At 36.3% G+C, this 21989-nt stretch overlaps 1 protein-coding gene across 4 annotated transcripts in view; it reads right to left on the reverse strand.

Moving 5' to 3' along the window:
• Window positions 1-215: 215 nt before the first annotated feature.
• tnr (tenascin R) overlaps window positions 216-21989 on the reverse strand; it is a 139378-nt gene continuing 117604 nt past the window's right edge. For all 4 annotated transcript variants that reach the window (XM_023965028.1, XM_004079342.4, XM_011486828.3 and 1 more), the window contains 7 exons: window positions 17274-17404; window positions 13366-13498; window positions 11819-11970; window positions 11535-11631; window positions 4834-4995; window positions 3706-3869; window positions 216-2738 (listed from right to left, as the gene is read on the reverse strand). In XM_023965028.1, the coding sequence (XP_023820796.1) occupies window positions 2619-2738; window positions 3706-3869; window positions 4834-4995; window positions 11535-11631; window positions 11819-11970; window positions 13366-13498; window positions 17274-17404 (959 nt within the window). In that variant the 3' untranslated portion in view covers window positions 216-2618. The remainder of the gene's footprint in view (window positions 2739-3705; window positions 3870-4833; window positions 4996-11534; window positions 11632-11818; window positions 11971-13365; window positions 13499-17273; window positions 17405-21989) is intronic.

Here is a 21989-nt window from a genome sequence, read left to right on the forward strand (position 1 = left end):
TTATGGTTTTCTGTTCACCAAGTCTAAAGGAAAATATTGGGGGAGATCCTCTTTTCAGACAGTTGTAGGACACATATCCAAATTTTACATAATGAAGAAGAAACCAACTAGCAAATCAAATGTTCAGCTGAAAAATAAACTATGTTAATGCTAAAAGAAATTACCTCAATGTATACATCCTTTCAATATCTTAGATATTGTGGTGTTTCATGTTATTCCTTAAAAGAGGAAGTTTTTTTTTTTTTTTTTGGGTGGCTTACACCCACCCATACATCAGCTGTATCGTCATATTTTTTCCATGCAATATTACAAACTATTGCAAAAGTATGACAGCTAAATAAGGAATCATAACTAATGTCAATAAAACAAATGGTGAGGCATTTAGGAGCACCTGTATATTACAATAAGGGACCCCCCCCCCCCCCCCCCCATCCACACACAAATTACATTCTGTTTCTTTTCTGTCCTGTTTCTTTGTACAAAAAACACAGCAGGGGAAACATCATCTAACTAGCAAATAAGATAAGTACAGACATACATTTCTACTCTAATATAAAGCACTATGGGAACTTTTATTGCATGAGATTCTGAAGTAGCTCAACAACATAACACAAATAAACACACAAAGCTTAAAGATGTACAAGGTGATTATAATTCTTCCACTTTTAAAACCATTGCAAGAGCAACCCAGCTCAAGAAAGAAACATGGCAGCAACTCAAAGTGAAGCACGGTCCCAGGGTATTCCTCATTTTCTTTTGGCTGCAGTGTAGTTTACATGCAGCATGCTAAATCCTTTCCTTTTGCACAATATTTGTTAGAAATAAAGTGGTTAAAAATGCAAATCCTCATCAATGTTTTCTGCTTTGCTTTGCAACTGAATAGAGAACCAAACAAAAGACATTCCAATGCCATATCTACACAAGCATACTGTTAATTTTTTATAGGGTGACAAGTTACTTTTTTTTTTCAGGAGTAAAGACTAAACGAACATTTGCATTTATGTGTATATATAGGAAAAGAAAAGGGTAGTCAATTGAAGTAAAACAAAAACAAAAAAACACATTTTTAAGCTTTTCAAGAAAAAATGAAAATATCTAAGCCCAGATATTGCTTGTAGTGATGGTGACACAAAATAATCAACACAGAAAAATCCTTTTTGGCCATCATTTTGGTGTTTAGTTATGTTCAAATTCAGACAGGAAAGTACACGTGTAAGCCAACGGACCAGAAAACTATTGAACAAAGAGAAAAACACATTTGGTATAGACATACCATACCCAACTAGACCCAGCACATTCCTCACAGCGTCCACTGCAGTTTCAGTGAGAAGCTTAAAATGCGAAGCAACAAGAACATGGACGACTGGGCTTTGCTCCAGCTACCTCTCTGTTTCTTAGTTTCTGTTTGCACAGGCCATAGGAAGCTTAAAATCTACGCTTTGTTCATTATAAAATTTAGAGGTGGCAGTACCTAAAATAAGTCCTGCAAAAACAATTTAAGGAGTTTTATAAAGAAATCTGTGACTGATAAGCTGTTTCCTCTAGTGTTTACAGTGTACATCTTTGGTTATATGTTGTATCAAATGACACCATCTGTACAAGCAATCCTAGTATCTGCAAGAGGGCAGAAATACATGTACTAAGTTAATAAAATTTAAGTGGCTACAAATAGCTAAAGAAACTGAACAAACATCAGTCATTTTGCTTTGTTTCCACTCTGTGCAAAAACTGTCCCAGTGTGGCTACTAGTAACAAGTTTACAACTGAAGACATTTTCCATTCTTTTTCCACATGTAGTCAACACACAACAAATTTTAATGGACAGCAAACATTACATGTATAAAAGTGGTGACTATGAAGCTGTTGCTGGTGTACTGCGCTCATAATACCTATTTTGGATTTGCAGTTTTGCTTTTGAATGAAAAAGTTAAACTGGTGTCCAGTTTTCCTTATTACACTCAAGTACTCTTTGTCAAGAATCAAAAATCAAGGCATCAAATCATTACATGGGCTCGGACACTATATCAGTTATAAAAAAATATATAAATATGTATATATATTACAGTTAAGGTTTTTAAGGGCATATACAGAATAGTTTGAGTTGAGAGTTTTAATTTTTTATGGCGAAACAGCGCTTGCTTTTGCTTTGTAGAGCCTTTCTGAGCACATTTCAGAGAATCCTTGCAAGGACATATCATGATTGAAACAAACTATATTGATTTGCCTTTCCTTTTTTTTTTTTTTACAATTAACAGAACCATTGTCATTCAGAAGATTTAAAAGAGCAAAATAACAGCATCTTCCAGTTGATTACATAGAAATACAGAGGGGAAAGACAGCAGATGCTGGGCAGGAGCCAAGACTGACAGACTGGACGTGGTGTCAGCATTTCTGTGATTATATGAAATCGTCCACAATTTAAAACAAACAAAAATACTGGTAGTGTGTTACTTTATTAATTTATAGGTCTTGATTTTTACTATTAGTAGCAGTTTGAACTATTTACTCACTCTTTGGAGCTATTTCCAGCCTGCCTGTCAGTGAGGTACACAGAAATAAAAGCTAAAAATCCTCCAAACTCCATTTGCCCATGAATGTGGGATGGGTATGGGGTATGTTTATACAGAAGCAGACCGTCTCCTCTTGCTGCTGATGCTACGGAAGTTAAATGGCCTCATCTTCATCTCCACAAATGGAATAGAGAACTCGTGGCCTTTCCAGTGGTACCAGTTGATACCCTGTAAAAGAGAAAATCTAACATTGACATGCTGATTGATACCCCTTTTTGTGTAAAAAAAAAAAAAAAAAAAGAAAAGAAAGAAAGAAAGAAAATCTGGGGATAAAATGTCAGTTAGATAAACTGAATTCCATATAATACAGAAAGGAAATCCACAAAAAAGACAGTGGTCCAATTATGGTCACTTCCAACCCTGCTAATCCACTTCACCATCACCTCACATTTGCTGCAGAAAATTCTCTTCATGTCTGTTTGCCTGTCTATCTCTGCTCAGCACATGTTCCCAGTTCAAGTCATCAAAAGACGCGGAGAAAGGAAGAGGGCAGAGAGAGATAAGCTGGGATGCTCTAAAGCCTTTGTGGCTCAGCCTGGTCTCAGCTCCACACAACACATCCGTGGCATTCTAAAGCCATTCAGAATCCCTCAATACCCATCCTTCACATGTTCTCATCGAAATATATGGTCATTTTACCCTACACCTGTACTTCTCATGCATTCTACACATGGGAATTAGAGTGAAGAGTGGTAAGAAAAAATGAAAATCCAATTATTTAAATTAAAAGTGACCCCTGAAATCACCATAAAAATCCTTCTCAACATATTTTTAAATAATTCCAATCTTCCTCACTGAATTTGAGCAAAAATATTCAAGCTGCATGATGGTGTCATTTTTATTGTCCTGCATTATAAGGCCGTTCCAGTATTACAGAGAATTGAAGGTTGAAAGCTGTGATTCAATTAGCTATTTCATACAGAAAGGTTTTAACCTTTAATCAGCATTTTGTAATGGTGCCCTTTTCTATCAGCTTTGTAAAATGCTACAAAACACTTGGAAAATGTCAACCTTTTTCAAATAAATTACTTCATCAACTCTTGAATAAAGGCAGAAAAAACACAACACTGTAAATCAATTTACAAAATGAAAGTGTAAATAAATCAATCTTTGATAGATAGAGTAATAAACTGACCTGACTGTGTCTGGACTCGCCATATTTGCCATTGAGGTTGGCACGGTGGCAGTTCTTGTACCACCAAGCTCCTTTATAAGACAAGGCACAGTTAGTGACAGCAATGTCATTGTCTCTGTCTTTTGTGGAGAAGGGCCGGCCCTGGTGGTAGCTCAGAGAGTCGCCTGCAATCACAGGAAAGAGAAAAAGAGTTTTGAATGTCAGCAGATGGTGGGAAACTCCTGCACGTAGTTGCAGTAATCATCAGTTTACATTTGAACACAGCTGACACAAGAGGATAATGGGGAAAAAAAATAAGAGGAGAGAGAAAATGTGTTATGATGAGGGGGTGAGAAATGTACTTTGGCTAAGAGAGGTGTGATTATAAAGGCAGCAGGTTGACAGGTAATTCCAGCATCTATTCATGTTGACAAACCGATCGAGCAAGAAGAGGAAATCTGAAGCAGGTTTAAGTTGTCAGAAAAAAAGATAGAAGAGAAAACAACTGTTTAGAATGCTGTAGGGCAGTGGTTCCCAACCTTTTCAGACCATTAATGTCAGGCAATATTTTCACAGACCAGCCTGTTCAAGGCCTAAGCCAAATTTTACATTGTGACAGATAGATACTAAAAAATAACAAAAAAGTAACTCAAACTGGTATTTTTTAAATAATTAAATTAATAATAATAAAAGGAAATCCACTATTTAAGCATCCTTATTAGCAGCATCCTTATAACCTTATATAGCTAGTTGCACACTATTATGCATTATTATGGTGTGTGGGAACAACTGGTATTTGTCTGTAATGGCAGATGTATTTTTTCTTTGAAGTCGAAGGCTCCTCTTCTGTTTCCTCAGTAGAACTTTTTTGCCAAAAGAAATGTTTCATATACGTTTCTTCTTTGTTAGCTTTGCTAGCATTGGGGTTTAAATTTAGCAATTGGCACAGTCCCTTTAAGAAAGTAGTGGGTGTATTTTTGAGACGTCACAGAGCGTCTTGACATGTGTCAAGAATGAGTCAAATTTGGTGGGGAGAATCCAGATTTCTAAACAAATAACAAATAATAATTTCTGAACAAATAAAGGCCATGGTAGCATTGGGTAGCATTGGGGACTCTTAGTGCAGAGGACCTACATCCAGTCACATACCAGCTGTGCCGTTGTACTCTCCTATCCTGAGCTTGTAGAGGTTTCTTGCATCTCCAATGGAGAACTTGTCATAATTTGCATAGACTGACTCCTGTCCGTCCTTCATGTCAATCCTCAGCTCATACCGACCTTGAGAAGCAATCCTGTGGATGTTGTCAAGACCTGTGAAGAAAGAACACACATTTCACTATACAATAGGGCTTTGTACTGTATGTCCTCTTGTTCCTCAATGATGTGAAAGTGTTTTCTGGTGTCAATCATTAATTTTCTTTACTTGATGATTATTGGATTAATGTGATCATGTATTCTGATGACAGCCAATGAGTTTTGCATATCTGTTACAAGACGTGACATTTATTTTGATGTTTATTCATATTCCTGGGGAGCTTACAGGTGCAGATGTACAGCAGTCAACCTCTGGTCAGAAGATCCTGAGTTAGATTACCGCCCCGTGCGCCCATGTGTCAAAGTGTCCTTGGGCAAGGCAATGAACCCCACATTGCTCTTGATGATTATAGGCGCCAGTGTTCAGCAGTGGAGCTGCCATCATTGTTTGGATTTGTGTGTGCATGGGTGTACGGAACTACAACTGTAAAGCGCGTTAATAGGGTTATTGAAGCGCTATATAAGTATACATAACTTACTGAACAGATGTAAGAATGGTTTCTGAGGATAAACTATCCCTGCATACACACACACACACACACACACACACACACACACACACACACACACACACACACACACACACACACACACACACACACACACACACACACACACACACACACACACACATATATATATATATATATATATATATATATATATATATATATATATATAAGAGCCAGTTTAGCTCGTGCTGGTTTGCGGCGCCTTCCGTCCGTGAAACCCGGGTTCGACTCCGGGCTGCTCCCTGTTCCCTTCTCTACCTCTGCCGGTTCCAAGCCCGGTTTGAGAAGGTTGCGTCAGGAAGGGCATCCGGCGTAAAACATTGCCAAATTTACCATGCGACTCGTTCGCTGTGGCGACCCCTGATGGGAGAAGCCGAAAGTGGAAGAAGAAGGATATATATATATATATATATATATATATATATATATATATATAGGGTATTGAGGGTCCTGTGCAGCATTATTTATTTTTTGAACTTTAGAAATAGAGTTAAATGTAAATGACGTGAAACACTGAGTTATAAAGTCTAGAACAACAATTATTTATATTTATTCCTGAATTCTTTAGTCTCACAGTCCTACCTGCTATTGTATCAAATATATAGTCCGGATGGGGGAGTCTAGGTTGGGTACTGATAAACATCATGTGTGATGTCTTTGTCAGCTGTTGCTAATGATTGACACTCACAAGTGGTGGACACTGTTACAACCAGCCACCCTACAAATTCAGAATCTTCCTTTTTTATGTACAGGTCTTGCTGACTATCTCAAAAGCAGCAGATGTGGGGCTTGTTTGAACCTCAACAGCTGATAAAGCTCCACAGCCACCTGAGCGATTTGAAGTGCCTTTGCTATCAGATTACAAAAAGCATACATTTGGAATGGAGTTTCTCTCTGTTTAACCTCTCGCAGATGTGTCACATGTGTACGTCTGAGCCAACACGGGGAATGATTTGACGGGAAAAAAAAATCCTCAAGCCCTGGCAGATAAGAAATAAAAAGTAGAGCTCAAGGAGAGCTGGAAAACTAAGCTTCTGTAATACAGTATGTCAGAGGAAAGCTGATAAAATCTATGCTGCAACCCAGAAGCACTTAAGATGACAGAGAAAAAGCAGTTGTAATAAATGTGTTCCTAATACTCAGTAATTTTTCATTTTTACTGTACAATATCATAATATTATCAGTAATTAGTCCGCCACACATCATTTTAAGTTTTTTTTACTGCTGTATTCTAAGCTGGAGCAATTGAATTTGCATTTTGTCATATTACTGCATTCTTACCCTATTATATCACATTTTATTGCCAGTCTTTTCTATTACTCTGATGTTGAAACAATAAAGAAGACATTAAAGCAGGGCGTAATGGAATAATGATCACATGCCGCTCACAGTCATCCGATTTTCTCTTTTATTGCGTCGTCAAACTGACACTGCGCTCAACGAAGGTCAGTGAGAAGGGGAGAATAGATTGTCTAAGAGTAACATTTAAACAGATCCTCCTCAAAGTGTAACAGATAATAATGAAAGCTCAATTTCCATGGTCTTTACTGCCAACCAGTTAAGTGGCTCTTCTTTCTAGTTGGAGTGGATGTTTATAGCTCCTATTGTTCAGAACAGTATATTGTTATTCTGTGTGCAGAGGCAGTGATTTGCTAAATGCCTCCCAAAGGCTCCCCAGAGCTAAAACACTGACTTAATGTCTTCAAAGAAGAATGACAGTCAGATGCTCTGAAGCTGCAGTGACCATCTGCAGGATTAATACATTTAGACACGTTTGGGGATGATAAGGTCACCAATTACACAGCCAGTGAAAAATGACAAGGTTCAAGTCTAATATCTGATTTGACATTTTGTACAATTGCAAAAAAAGGACAAGTTGTTTTTATTTACATAAAAAATTATGATTGTTTTAGTGTGAATAATAATGCATAGTTTGTTGCCACATATAGGGTCAATAACACAAGTTGTTGGTAAAAATGTGCAGAAAAAACTGGCCTCTGTCAAGGATGTGAATTTGGTGTTGTGATTTTCTAAAAGAAATGTTGTTTGTTGATGAAAAATGTTTTTTTTAAACAGCTGTCTGTGCTTAGAAATGACCAGGCTTGGTAAAGGGATTTGCTATTCATGCCTTCACATTTTAGCTTGCCTCCAGACATCATGAGACAGTTCACTCATCTTATTTTTAAGACAATAAGACAATAGTCATAACTACAGGTATATATATATATATATATATATATATATATATATGTATATACCTGTAATTATGACAATTGCAGGAATCCAAGGGTTGATTCCCAGGGGGGAACGAACAATTCTAATAATGGCATAATGGTTAGCAATTAACAATTAACATCACCCAGGGATGTTTATTTTGGGCAAGACCTTTAACGCTACTGCCTCATAACATGAGAGACAATGAACCACATGTCATGCCGGTGCAGACGTTGCCCGGCCAAACAAGCGTCGGACGGAGACCAGTGCAACCTGATGGAAAGTGGGCTACAAGACGTAAATGGACTAGATGTGAGCCCAATGTACCCAATGTATCCACAAACGCCAACTCCTATCACAACTTGAGATTAAAGTGGTACAATATAGCAACACACAGAACAGCACACTCCCACCCTGAGCTTGGGTACACAGCCCCAACAACCACAGATGCCTGAAAGACAAGATCATGTCTAGAATAGGCAACCCCGACAATGGTTAAGTGATGTACTGCATGAAAGTCTCCTGGAAGCTGCGAATGATGCAACAATCACAGAACCAATGAACTGGTTTACACCTCAGCAACAGTGATCCTTTCAGATGCTTGGATATAAGAGCAACCATGGGAGAAAACAACACCCACCATGAAAGCAAAATAAAGAGTCCAAAATCAAGGCAACTTGGAGGGATGTGACAGAGGCTCAAAGAGGTCCAATGAGAAAAGCAAGTACCTAAGAGATACAGCCAGATGCCCATACCTGAAGGACTGGAAACTGTCAAACAAAGGCTCCTGAGCAGCCGACTAAAGAGGTACACAAGAGACAATGAAGCCAGACGGATAAACAGGCTGTTCGCAACTCAGCCTGCAAAAATATATGTTCAGTGGCAGGGTCAAAACAGCCGATCAGACCCACCAAGGCTAGAAACTGAACGGTACTGGAAAAATATCTGGGAGAAAGAGACAGCACATAACAGCAATGCCCAGTGGCTGATCTCTCTGAGAAAAGAACATAGGAACCTCCCCGAACAGAATCCATTAACCATAACAGTGGCAGACATCCAAGAAAGTCTCAGGTATGAAAAACTGGACAGCACCAGGCCCTGACATGATACCGGGCCCTGACATGATACACTGACTAAAGAAGCTCATCATACTCCACGAGTGCCTGGCAGCACAAATGAACCAGCTGCTAAGATCCTGCGCAGGACCCTCAAGCTCCCAGGCCTCTGGTTGAGGACCCGATCTTGTGTGAGAAACCACCCGCGAAAGGGTAAGAGGGGCGTTCTTTTTTTTTAATGTATATATCAAACGTATTTATATTCATTTAAATTATGGTGTATACAAAATTTTCCCCACAAATTTTTATTTTATTTTGAAAATCACAGCCTATTGACTTACATTAATCACAATTCAAATTATGTTTGCCAACATACTTACACCCATAGAGTCTTATTTTCATCTGTACATCACAACAAATTTACTTCCCTCTCTTCACCCCAAAATGCACCTTTTAACATTTTGATGTCACTGGCATTTCTGAGGCTTTGAAAATGTGACATAAAAAGCATGTGTTGCTTAATGGTGTGAAATCTGGACAGTAGATAAATGCAAAAATAATCTCAAAATAATTTTGTTACATGATTCCTTAATCCAATAATTCGGGGATGTATGCCCTGTTAATCGCATTATACATTTGAGATGGCATGTACGATTTATTTTTCAAGTGGGTTAAACAATTTACTTTTTTTTCCATTTAGAGTTGTGGATGATATTTGCTTTGCGGCTTTGATTGTAGTTGTCAGTGTTCCACATGGAGGGGGTGTTATGGATGATGGACAAGAACACTAAACTGTGGAACTTCTTCATGAAAAGACAAAACAAAACATAAGTCAGGTGAATAGCCAAAACTGAACTCGTCCTCGTATAAATTGTATATTAAAAGGCAAAAAGAAGAAAAAAGATTTTGGGCATTTTGTGTACATTTTTGTAAAATCATGTGGGATTTCCATATTCCAATCCCTGACCAAATTCCACTTATAAATATTCTTGAAATGGCATTGAAAAAACAAACACTGATAAATAGGAGGTTAGCCAAATAACGGAACAGTAAAATCTAAAATAGTTTCTATTTCATTACACAGGGAAGTTTTCAGAAGTTTTTTAAAGTTAACGGACATGTCATTGTTTACAGAATAGACTTAAAAGAATTGAAGACATTTTATTTTCAAACTGACGACTGCGTAAAATGCTTGTTGACTCTCATATATGGCATATTTATCTAGAAATTCACAATGGCTTAAAAACATATTGGTTATTACATCAAACCCTTTTTATGCACTGAAAGGACTGCGTTAAGGAGCAGAAATACAGGAAGAACAAAAAGAGGAAAAGTGTAGCCTGGAAGGCACCTGAAAAGTAAAACAAGTCCCCAAAGATGAAGGTAAGCGAATGTCCAGAAGAGGTGAGGGTTCATTTTATGGCTGATTCAGCTGAGGTGGAAACAGGGCAAAGGAAATGTGCCAGGTTTTTAGATTGAAATGTAGTGTCACAGCCATGAAAAATCTACCAACTCTGTGCCAGAATGTACATGACAGCTACAGATCTCTCAGTCAGAGTAGGATTAGACTTTAACTTTACTCTGGTGACAGACAAAAGCAGCATGAAGAAATGACAGTTCTCTGAAGAAATCTGACACAACATCAACAAAAGATAGCTTGAATAAAGAAAATCTATTCACTTTTCTATTATTATCTTATCTGAAAGATCTGCACTTTGATGAAAATTGTGTTTTTGGTGTTTTTAATATGTCCTTGTAGCTTTTTTTCTTCTGATGGAGAGCATAAACAAAATTAAGATTAAAGCTACGTTTCTGTGTTTTTGTTTATTCAAATCGTTGTGGATCAAGACCATCCACTTGCTTCCACTGACATCTGGTTCAAAACTGTATGACTGGATAGCTCCAATATTACTTGCTGTTTTTGTTGCACCACTAATATTAGATTAGGGGGGTGGGGGCTGTGGTGGGGGCTGTAAGATAGCAGGAGAGAGTGTAATCAGATGGATGTAGGGAAGTAGGGGCGGGCTTACTCTGCGCCAACAGTCCCCACAACTCAGAGGTGAATTTCTACTGAACTACTTCCTACTACAACTAACATGTAATAATGATATAAACCGTAATATGTATATACTGAAATACAAAAAGAAAAAATAAGTCTCAAATACAAAATAGAATAGTGACACACACAAAAAGAAATACTAAAATGCCAATTCTGGGAGAGATGAGGCTTTCTACAAAAACTTTAGTGCTTAATCAACTGTATGCTAAATTATAAAATGAGCTAAAGATCAAAACTAATTAAGATGACATAGCTTCAAACACAACACCTTTACTGCACAAACTTAAAAGTATTTGTATTCTTTGTAAAGCAGATATTGAAGCCACATAGGAGCAATGAACCTCTATTGATTCTATGCATTTAATCCACCTCAATCATGGAGATGGTGTCAGGCCAGATAGGGTGACGCACCTTTTAGAAAACTAGAGATGAGATTGAACAAAATGGGTGGCATGTTGCAGCTCAATATTGGACATAAATTGCATCAGAACTTAATTCAGCCGGGTGAGGAAGGGGAATAAGGCAGCAGCTAACTTAATCGAAGCTGTGAATTCTACCACCATAAAAGAAAAGCCGTGTCCCAGATGCTTAAAAACTGGAAAAAAACTGAAAAGGTGTTTATTTGTTCATCTCTTGAAAATAAAAATAATTATGACAAAATCTCTTCCTCCAAAACTATTTCCTAAAAATACTTACCAAGCCAGAACTCATCCTCCAAATTTCCAAAACCAACACGATAGTCACTCCACTTCCTGGAAAAGTCAGTCAGGCCATTCTGACGACGCTGAAAGACCTGCAAGATTTCATAAAAAGATGACCAATAAAATAATCTTTGTGTTAAAAAAGTACAAGGATGGAAACATGCTAAGGCGAAGTGAGGCATGAATAAACAAAGGTGCAACTTATTCTGTTGTTCTGCTTTTTCTTTCTTTCTCATTACACGGCTTTAAATAGGAAATGTTCATTTCACAATGACTTACAATCCAGCCTCCTTCATCAGTGCTCATGTCGCAGTACACCTGCACACCCTGGCTCGGGTCCCTGTTGATGTAAATGGTGTAGACGCCACTCAGTGTCTCGCCATTCAGCAGGTGTTGGGCACAGTTCTGAGGAGTCGCAAACAGTCGACTCCCTGGAGAAGAGCACAGGAACACGCATGACAAGTCTTATCTGGCACTTCCTGTGTTTGTCAGTTTGAAAACACTCAAATTTATTCGGTTGATTAAAATATCCAGGATATTTATAACTTTGCAAAAATTGTTTTGGTAAAATATTTGTTATGTTGACATTTTATGAAAATAGAAAAATTATGTACTTCTTTATGAAAGAAAAAGTGAACATTTTCCAGCAAATTGTTTCATTTGTTTATATATTTATTTACATTTTTGCATAATTGACTATTACTTAAGAGCAAGGGATACCGGTTGCTAAGCTGAAAAAGAAAAAAAAAACTTGTAGATATTCTGAATCATGAAATATTTATTACTAAAAGACCCACTCCAATCATGTTTGAGCCATTAAAACTGTTCCAAATGGTCTTTTAATTATGATTATGAAGTTTTCAGCCAAATCTAAAAATCAGTATCTTTTCTAGAATATATTTTCTAACAATGGTTCATTAGACATTTGCTTCTGAGTTGTGAGCTGGATCATTCATGTGGAGCAACCCAGACATTTCTACCCCTTCCCGTTGCTGAGATCTCTGTTTACAAGCTCTCCTGCAACTTCACAGTCCCCAACCCAAAATTACTGGTGCAACAAAATGGCGAGCAGTATTCCTGCTGTACAATTTTTAGCCAGAAGGCAGCTCAGATGAGAAAAGCGAAGACAAACATGGACCTACTGTAGTGGATGGATCAGAGTGGCCAGAGCAGGGAGTATTTTCCACGCCATACACTTAGCTCTAAAAAACTCCGTCTTTTTGTCTGCTTCTGACTCAACAACCGTTTCAATGAAGAAATAATCAGAAATGCAATTCCAAGCTTAATTTTCTTCATTTATGTCCTCCATCATGAGGAAAATGTCACAACAACATGTTGAACACACCAAAACATAATTTTCATTGAGGTGGATCTTTTAGATAGATACAGTATTTCTAGTGGGAGTTGAGACAAAACAAAGATACTAATTAGTAACAACACTTCATAAGTTGACCTTCTGCATGCTAGATTTGGAATATTTTGGGTCCACATAATGTAAGATTTTCAATTATGTTCAATTGGTGACATTGTTGTTTTATGGGAGGACGAAAGACTGTAAAGTCATCCCATATTCTTGAGCACTTTCCAAGAGAACAAAATGAGAAATCTCACAAAACCTTGATGACATTTTTGACTTGATGCAGACCTAGAAAGATGCCACCGCCACCAACTTCAGTAAGTAAATGAAAATTGGGTCAGATTTGGGCAAGATGGCTTTTCAAAACTCATCTTAAAATGTTTTTAGGCCAAAGCGCTCAGTTTAATATGGCCCTTCTATCACACAAGGTCATGAAACAAAAACACGCTGAATATGTTGTGTAATTTACCTGTGGTAAAGGTAGTGGAGACAACAGCGCTGGTGTCAAGTCCTCTTGCAGCTTGAAGCTTGACAGTGTATTCTGTACTCTCAGCCAATCCCTCTAATCTAATCCACATGTCCTCTGCATCAAGGATCAGCTCCTAAAGCACACAAAGGGTGACTGTAATCAGGAGCTGAAAAATGTGTTTGATAAATTTAGAACAAAATTTTCCAGTACATACACAAAAAATATTTATTAAATGGAAGACACTGATTATAAAAAAAAAACCTAAATGATGCCTAATGACTGATTTACAGCTGTGGTTGCAAAAGAAAAAAATGGTGTGCTTAAGGGTATTGGCTCATGTGCGCTTGTGGAGAATGTGGTTCTTTTGGTTCACGAAGCCAAGACCTCCAGCTATGGCTAGACTCATTTCTAGCCGGGATGAGAATTTGGACGTTTTGAGGCTGTGATTCTAAGCCAAAAATAAAAGGTGCAGTGCCACTACAAAGTTAGGAAAGAATCACCTCCACAGGTGGAGCAGTTCAGAATCTGAACAGGAAAATTAACAAAACTACAAAGCAAGTGTTTACAAATGATTGAGGGGTGCAGCATTAGACTGACAGGTTTTTGCAGTTCTACAGACATGGTATTGATCCCTTTCGGTAAGACGGAAGAAACTGAGTGGGAAAGTAAAGCTCTAAATTTGCCCGTCAACCTATGTTGGAACCCTCCATAACAACCACAAGCTGTGAACTGAGAAGAAATGGATACGATCAAGGATAAAGGTGGTATAAATGATCTTTTGCAGCCTCTCTGAAGTTTCCTTTAGAGACAGAATGCAAAGGTGATTTTTACAAGAGCAGCTCATGGCATCAAGAAAGGCCAGTTTAGGTGCATTGGATATTTTTGCTTTCTGGTGAGGCATGGATGCATAAATGGATGGATGGAGAGGTGGAAAGAAAGCATAATGAACTTTAAAGTGAAACTTTAGAGGTAAGTATTTATATATTTAGCTCCAATAAAGTGGCCTGCTTCTGTGTACTCACATGATAAACATGTTTTGGAATTAAGTAGAAAAGGAGAAAGTAAAAAGACAAAGATTTAAAAGAGCTTAATAATGACAGCATACCAGCTACAAAACATATTTTGAGGCAATCAAATTTAAATAATCTTTATGACTTAATCTTTAAGCATTAGTATGCAACTTTAAAAAGTATTGTTTTTAACTTTTTCTTTAAAAGAATAAAATTAAATTCAAAGCTGAAACGGGCAAGGTAGAAAGGAGAAAACTTCAAAAGTAAACGAGAGCAGATTTTCTATTTTAGTGAAAGGTCATAGCACAATGGAGTTATACCTACAGTATCCTTTTTATTGAGTTCATCTCAAAGAGACAAGACCTTCGACCGTCAGTAGAAGAGGATTTTTTTGTAAAAAACGGCTCTTTGATAATACTCGATTCAAGTGGAATAATGCTCATTTAATGAAGTGAAACTAGTTCATGCATATGTTTCTTTCTGAGACCTGATATGTTACAGTCTGCCCAGAATTCTCATTAAATATGAAAAAGAAAGACTGAAATATTAAGTCTGTTTGGAAAAACAAAATCACACATTCAGAAGCAACGTGTCTGTGTGAATTATGCAGGATAGCAGCTGGTAAATGGTGTCTCACTGTCTCCGAAGGGCTGATATTCACCCGCTAGGGTTTCAAGGTCAAGATAACAGTTTTATTGCAACAATACAGCACAGATTTGATTTGATTTTTTTATCAAGGCTAATATGTTACTTCCCATCCTTGCCATTGATTGTGTTTGTGTGCTTTGCTGGATTCATAGTCGTCCTTGAGTGAAAACGTTATCATTTGAGACACGAACATAACCATCACTGTTACATCCACTTACAAACTCTTTGGTAAACGGTTATCAGATAAGGAATTAATTTCACAGCTACTTTGTGTAAATTAAAAAAATCAATTATCTTGGTAGCAAGAGAAGATGAACAAACCACTGCTGGTTTTTAAACCCTAATGTATGACTGGAGGTAACAGCCGTGGCACATTTTTTCGTTTAGCCAGACCTCAGGTTGTAAAAGTCAAGAGAAACATCAAACAAAGAGTACAATAATCTGAAAAGGTGGTTTTTGGAGTTGGTGTTTGCAAGAGTTGTGTCTGAACTGTGTTATTAAAGATGATGAGATCACTATGATTTGCTTGTTGTTGAAGTAATTCATAACAGAGTGATAAGGCCTGTAAAAAAAACTATCAAAGTGAATACTTTCTAGAATCTGAATTTAACTGAGCTTTGATCAGTACCAATCACTTTTTTCTTAACTAAGGTACTAATGTTCTGATTTTTTTGATTTTTTTTTTATCCATTGGTTTCAGACACATTTTCTTAAATTATTAGGATCTTCGTATTGATTTAATGTATGTTAGCTTTGACTAATAAAAGTAAAGCGAGCAAAATGATTTTGGAGAGAGAGAAAAAAAGCTGCAAACCACGTTATGTTTTAATATGCATTTATAATGCATTCTCTACAATTTTAGAGGCATACTCTTTGTAAAATCTTTCCTGTCTAAGTAAATTGTTGCTACAAAGCTAAAACTGAGTGGCGTTGCATCTTCTCTGCCATGTCTCCCCCAACAAGTCAGCTTGTAATATCCAACAGCTTCTCAGCTCCAGTTGGCTTTGCCTGTCTCTCGCTGATGGAAAAACACAGTAACAGCAGGTTTTACCAGCTGTCAGCTATTATCATAAAAATCTGTGAGTAATGTGATAGCAAGTCATTATTTTATTGAGCTGCCTGCTCTCATTCAAAGAACAACTGAGATAAAATAAATGTTTTTGTTGTTGATTGCATCCCTGTGGGGCGCTGAACATAAAGGTTTGGCTAATTGCAATTTCCTGACAGTGTTATCAGAACCAACTTCTCTCAGATCTTTTTTATTATTTTCTATTTTTTTTGAGTGTGGCATTTTTCATCAAAGCTCATATTGCAATTCATGTAAAATCAATATTTAGGTTCACCCTACATATCAGGTATTATTTTAAATTAATATTTTGATAACTATTTATTGTATTATCTTCTGACACATATAGTACTTTTATCTATTATAAATTCTGACTTTAAGGTATTGAAAATTCAGAATTGAGTATGATCATAAAAGAGAACTTCATAAATTCATAAACATGTTTTGATTAGATTTTCTAAAAAACAAAAACAAAAATATGCATGCTGAAGGCAAAAAACATGACCACAAATCAGCTTGCAAGTGCATAATTCTTTGGAAAACCAAGTTATGGAAATGATTTGTTTGAAAATATCAGTGTTTTATTATTTGTGCATGAGTGACACCCAATGGCTAGTACAGCCATATTAACAAGGACAGATAATTCTGCATAATGAGACTGGTGGTGAATGAGCACAACATCTGCACAGATCTGACTTTCGACAGCACAACTCTTAATATTGTGCTTGATTAGCATTAGTCAGCCGAATCCAAACCCCTAATCAACATTTCCACTGAGGCACATTAAAGTTTTACAGCTATTGACAGGCTGCTTGGAGTTTCCATGACTCTGTGCACATTCTACATTAGCGTAATAGTGACTTCACAAGTTCTAAAATGTCAATGGGATGAATGAGTATTATTTTGTACAAACACAGCTCACTTTGATAGTGCACTTCAACAGGAACGATTTCACATGATTTTATATAGAGAAGGCACACTTTCATGCTCATAGCTAGAAGAATATTCCAGAGTCCTGGCACATTTACATTTAGCAAATACTTTTATCTAAGGAAACTCACAAATGATGAACTTTTAGTGTCTGCTGTGTCGACAAACCCCACAGACAGGATGACAGTTGGTTTTAAGATGTAGCTAGAATGGAAACAAAATGTGTCAAACCCCAGCATACATATATCACTTACCTTGCGGCTGCCATCAGATGACCTGTAGGTGAGCATGTAGTTGTCAATTTCTGCAAGTGGTGGTTGCCATGAAATGAGAGCGCTGCGGTGGTTTACTTCACTGGCTGTGAGGTTCACGGGTGCATCCATGGCTGGCAAAAAGTCAAAGTAAAAGGGTTTTTTCTTTTTATAATTTTCAAATCTTAATATAAGACACACTAATACTCAAATGCATTTGCTTATTGTAGGTTGTACTGACATTGTAATGGCATCATTCATAAACTACAACTTCATTTCTGTTTTGATCAAACATTAATGACCTTGTTCTTGAAAAATCTGTTTCAGGGAGTTACATCATGACTCTGGAGTACATGACCCAGCAGTAAAAAGGAGGTGGGGACATTTAGGCTAGAAAACTGCAGCACATTAGTTCATCTAAAAACACAGCTGTAAATTTGGGATAAAGACATATACAATTTGCAAAATGATTTTAGGGTGGTGGTGGTGTGTGTGTGGGGGGGTATTATTCTTAAAATATATTTTGATGGCAAAAATTTGAAAATCTATCTATATGCTTTTTAAATATTACGATAATTTATTTGTGTTTAATAATAGCTGTGACAGATCAATAACACTCCATGCAATAAAAACTACATATAGTTTACTTTTTGCAACATTTCATGATTGTTTTTCCTAATTTAGTATGTAAAGTGTCCTGAATTAACATTTTTTTTTCTTAGTTAGTTTTGTTTTATTATGCTGAGTTTGCCTTTTGTGTTCTTTGTTAGTTTCTTTTTTCAATATTATTTGGCTCCATATCTACTTAGTTAACAACTCTTATCTTTGATTCACTTTCATATTAGTGTACTCTGTCATGTTTTTAGGACCTGTTATTTTTTGTTTTTTTCTGATTATGATGGTCATTATTACTCTCCAGCACCCTTTTGTTTGCTGATGTGTGCTTTTTGTTTCTATTAGAAGACATTTTTGTGCTGTACTTGGCTGCCTTCTGCGCCTCCCTCACCATGTGCACCCACTTCAACAAACACATTGACATTTCTGCCCAGAAAAGCACAAAAACACTGATTACATCTCATTCAACTAAATATCGCATCAGCTATAGTACAAGGAATGTAACATAAATAAATAAATAAAATAAAAAATTACATTTATACATGAGTTATTTTTCCCACCCAGAGTTCCCCTCTATTATACTTGTGGCCCATTGGCATAAGAAACTTTCCAATTGGTATTTTGCATGTCATTCAACATATTGGTCTTAAAAACTCTTCAAACATAGAAAATGAACTGTTTTCCCCCCAATATTAATAGTCGTTTTAGAACAGATACAAACCAATCACTAGGCCTGCACAATATACCGCAAATTTATCGTTATCGCAAAATCCAGCTCTGCAATATGCATATCGCAAAAGACGGCAAATATCGCAATAAATCGTAAACCTTAAATGTGCTAAAACAATCTTATGTCAGCTTGAACCATTTAACGAATCAAATAAATCCCTTTATGCATTTGACCAATCGGATGGAGGCCTATTATGTTAGATGTTTGTCACCTATGTCGACGAGTGACATTTGGAGTATAATTTTTAAACTGTTGCAATGTAATGGGAATGGTTATTTGGTTATTTTGCTATTTGTTTATATACCGCAAATTTTATCGTTATCGCAATTTTAATCTCTAATATCGCATATCGCGAGTTTTCCTCATATCGTGCAGCCCTACCAATCACTGACATCTCAGTAATTGACAGCGGGGACTGGCATTGACAAACTTCTGAAAGACTAAAGATAACAATTTTTGGAATAGAAAGAAAGGTCCAGACTCTTCTGTCTTCTTATTTACTTGTTTATTTTCTTTAGCTATTTATTTACTGTTTGGCTTTCTGAAAAGCAGTTGACTATTTCCCAGAAAGCAAACATAATGTATTTTTCTTTTAGTCCTTCCTTTGTATAAATAAATGCTGATTGTGAGATATGTCTGCATGGGAACAACTATTTTCCATCTCCCTGCTAAATCCTCCCTTAAAAGCATTTTCAGACTGAAGAAGAAAAAGATACAGATCACGGATAACTATTTAAGAGGGGCAAAGATAACTTTGATTGATCATGTTAACAGCTAGTTTTTAATGAAGTAATTGAATGTAATTTAAGTCATATTAACATTTTTTCTCTTTTTCTATTGTATAAAAATTTAAAATGGGATACACATTACTCATATAGTAGTAACTGTCTAGAACGATTAAGATTAAAAAATTAAGTTGCATTATGTACAAATCTTTTTGTCGTCTTTAACCTTCAACATTTGCATTTTTGATAAACACAAAGCCAATCTGCTGACTATGTTTTTGGAAAAATAATGCTACCAGTGTTTGTCCATGACATCAATGAAGTACAAAATGCAAACAAACAAAATGTAGGTAAACTCTTTTCTAGGTCAAGGACAAAGTTGCTGGGTACATTCTTTGCAACTTCCTCGAAACTAAGGGCTTTTATTATCTATCTTTGCAGGAATCCACAATGTGAAAAGTCCTGGTTCAAATGATAAATCAGTTATTTTTGTATTATCTTGGATGTTTGCTCAGTCTTTGTCAAGGTGTAGTGCCACACTGACACTTAAGTCTTGTAAAAAAAAAAAAAGTTTTACAAAGGCATCATTTTTTTTCTTTATTTGTATTTCCCACTTTTGGCATCTCTAGGTGGGACTCATAGATAATTAGGTAAACAAACTTTTTAAAGTGTCAAATATAACTTTATTGCATTATAATATACCATTTATCATGTTGTGCCTTGAGCTTTTTTGAAACTTTTCCTTTTGCCATAATGCATATTTTTAGTTGTGGCAATCCTGTTGTCGACCACATGGCAAGAAGAAGAAAAAAAAGAAAAAAAACATGATGGATTTGTTTATTTTCCCCCTGAAGCTTGCATCTCATTTACAGAACCAATAAAATGAATCTGAAACATAATGTTATTACAAAAATCCACAGCTCTTGAAGTTTGTAGGACAGGTATGAAAAAGTAAGCACTGTTGATTTTAAAGCTAAAGTCTCAAAGCTACATTAAAATGTCAGGATTGAATCACAGATGATGGTTCTGCAATAGTAGGGCAAAAACCCAGGCTACTTCAGAACCACACCATGCAACTTTTGAAAGAGAAAAAGTCCTGATGCTGCACCCTACAGGCTTTTTGACACACTTACAGCTAAATCTATGCTATGTCCTGCCCTATAGCTCACAGCTTTAGCATTGGAGAAGCAAAGAACATCTTGACTTTTGCGTTGTATACTTTATCCCTGAGCGACAATGCAAAATTCTGTCTCAATACCTGGTAATATGTTGGCTGACAAATGAAATAAATACATTAATGGAATAAATTATTATTTATGAAATGCACATTAATAATAATAAGAAAAAGTTATCCTATGTATCTTCATATTGCTTCATTCACCTGATCTCAATTAAGTTTCTGTTGATTCTTCAAATTGGCCTTAATGCTATTGTAATGCACACAACAAGCATTAATAAACACACACCTACACATCCAGACCCAAACATGCACAATATCTGACATCCCTCCATCCCTCCCTCCCTCCCTCCATCCGTTTCTATCTTTTAAAGAAATACCAATATTTTATAAGTGATTATAGTGTTTGGAGTAAAAGCTTTACACCAAAATCGATGTTTTATAAAAACAAAACAAAAAAGATATCTATATTGTTTTTGTCAAATCATAATAGTAATTTTGGTTTAGAAAATGACTAACTCATGCAATGCAATTATTCCAATCTTGTTAAGTGGTACAGTCAGAGGGACTGGTGCATGTTTTCAACAGGCAGCCTCTATGGCTAAAGCTACTACTAGTCCTGGTGCCAGATTTTAAAGCAATATAGAATAGAAGCAGCTCACAGTACTACAGTCTTATTCTACTAAGGTTTACACAAAAATCCCTATTATTTGGCTTAAAATCAGATTAAATGACATTTAATTTACTTGACACCAACACCAACCGAGTCATCAACCTTTGAAGATTTGCTCTCATATTGTACATTTCAAGTAGAGTGAACTTACACTTTTCTTTGTATTGTGTTCACGTGTGTAATATGTGTATTATTTGTGTGATGTCTGTATCATCCATCCATAGAATTTTCTATTTGATTTAAAAAAAAAAAAAACTTTGTCACAAACAATTTATTTTATCATTTTAAGCAATGCTGTCCAACATGAACACCTTTTTTAAGATCTCTATGTAGTTTTTAGTCTCAATCCTGTTCTAGCTTGTTTACATTCCACATGGTGCTGCAATGCAGGCCAGGTAGCTCCATTTTTTTCTCCGGGGAAACAAACTATTTGCAGGAAGTTGGCAACAAAACTCTTAAGAGTTGCAAGTCAGCTAAACTAGAAGAGTCCCCTCCCCTCACCACCAGACTTTTATCTCAAAAAACACCCAATAAATGCAAAGTCATTTAAAAAAAAGATAGGCTTCATTTCCATTTCAAAAAACGTTACTATGAATTTATTCTGGGACTGTAAACTGAGCATGATGGATAGATACATTGATTTGCAACCATTATTCTACCTTATAACTACATTCTAACCTAAATCTATATTCAATCTAGATTTGAGGATCTGTTTATATTGTCTGAGATTAGAAGAATTTTCTTTCCTGTATCCACAGTTTTTGTCTTTCTTCCATGGAAGTGTTACCCGTTTGAAAAT

This window comes from Oryzias latipes, chromosome 17 (assembly GCF_002234675.1).
Source record: "Oryzias latipes chromosome 17, ASM223467v1".
Classification (NCBI taxonomy): domain Eukaryota; kingdom Metazoa; phylum Chordata; class Actinopteri; order Beloniformes; family Adrianichthyidae; genus Oryzias; species Oryzias latipes.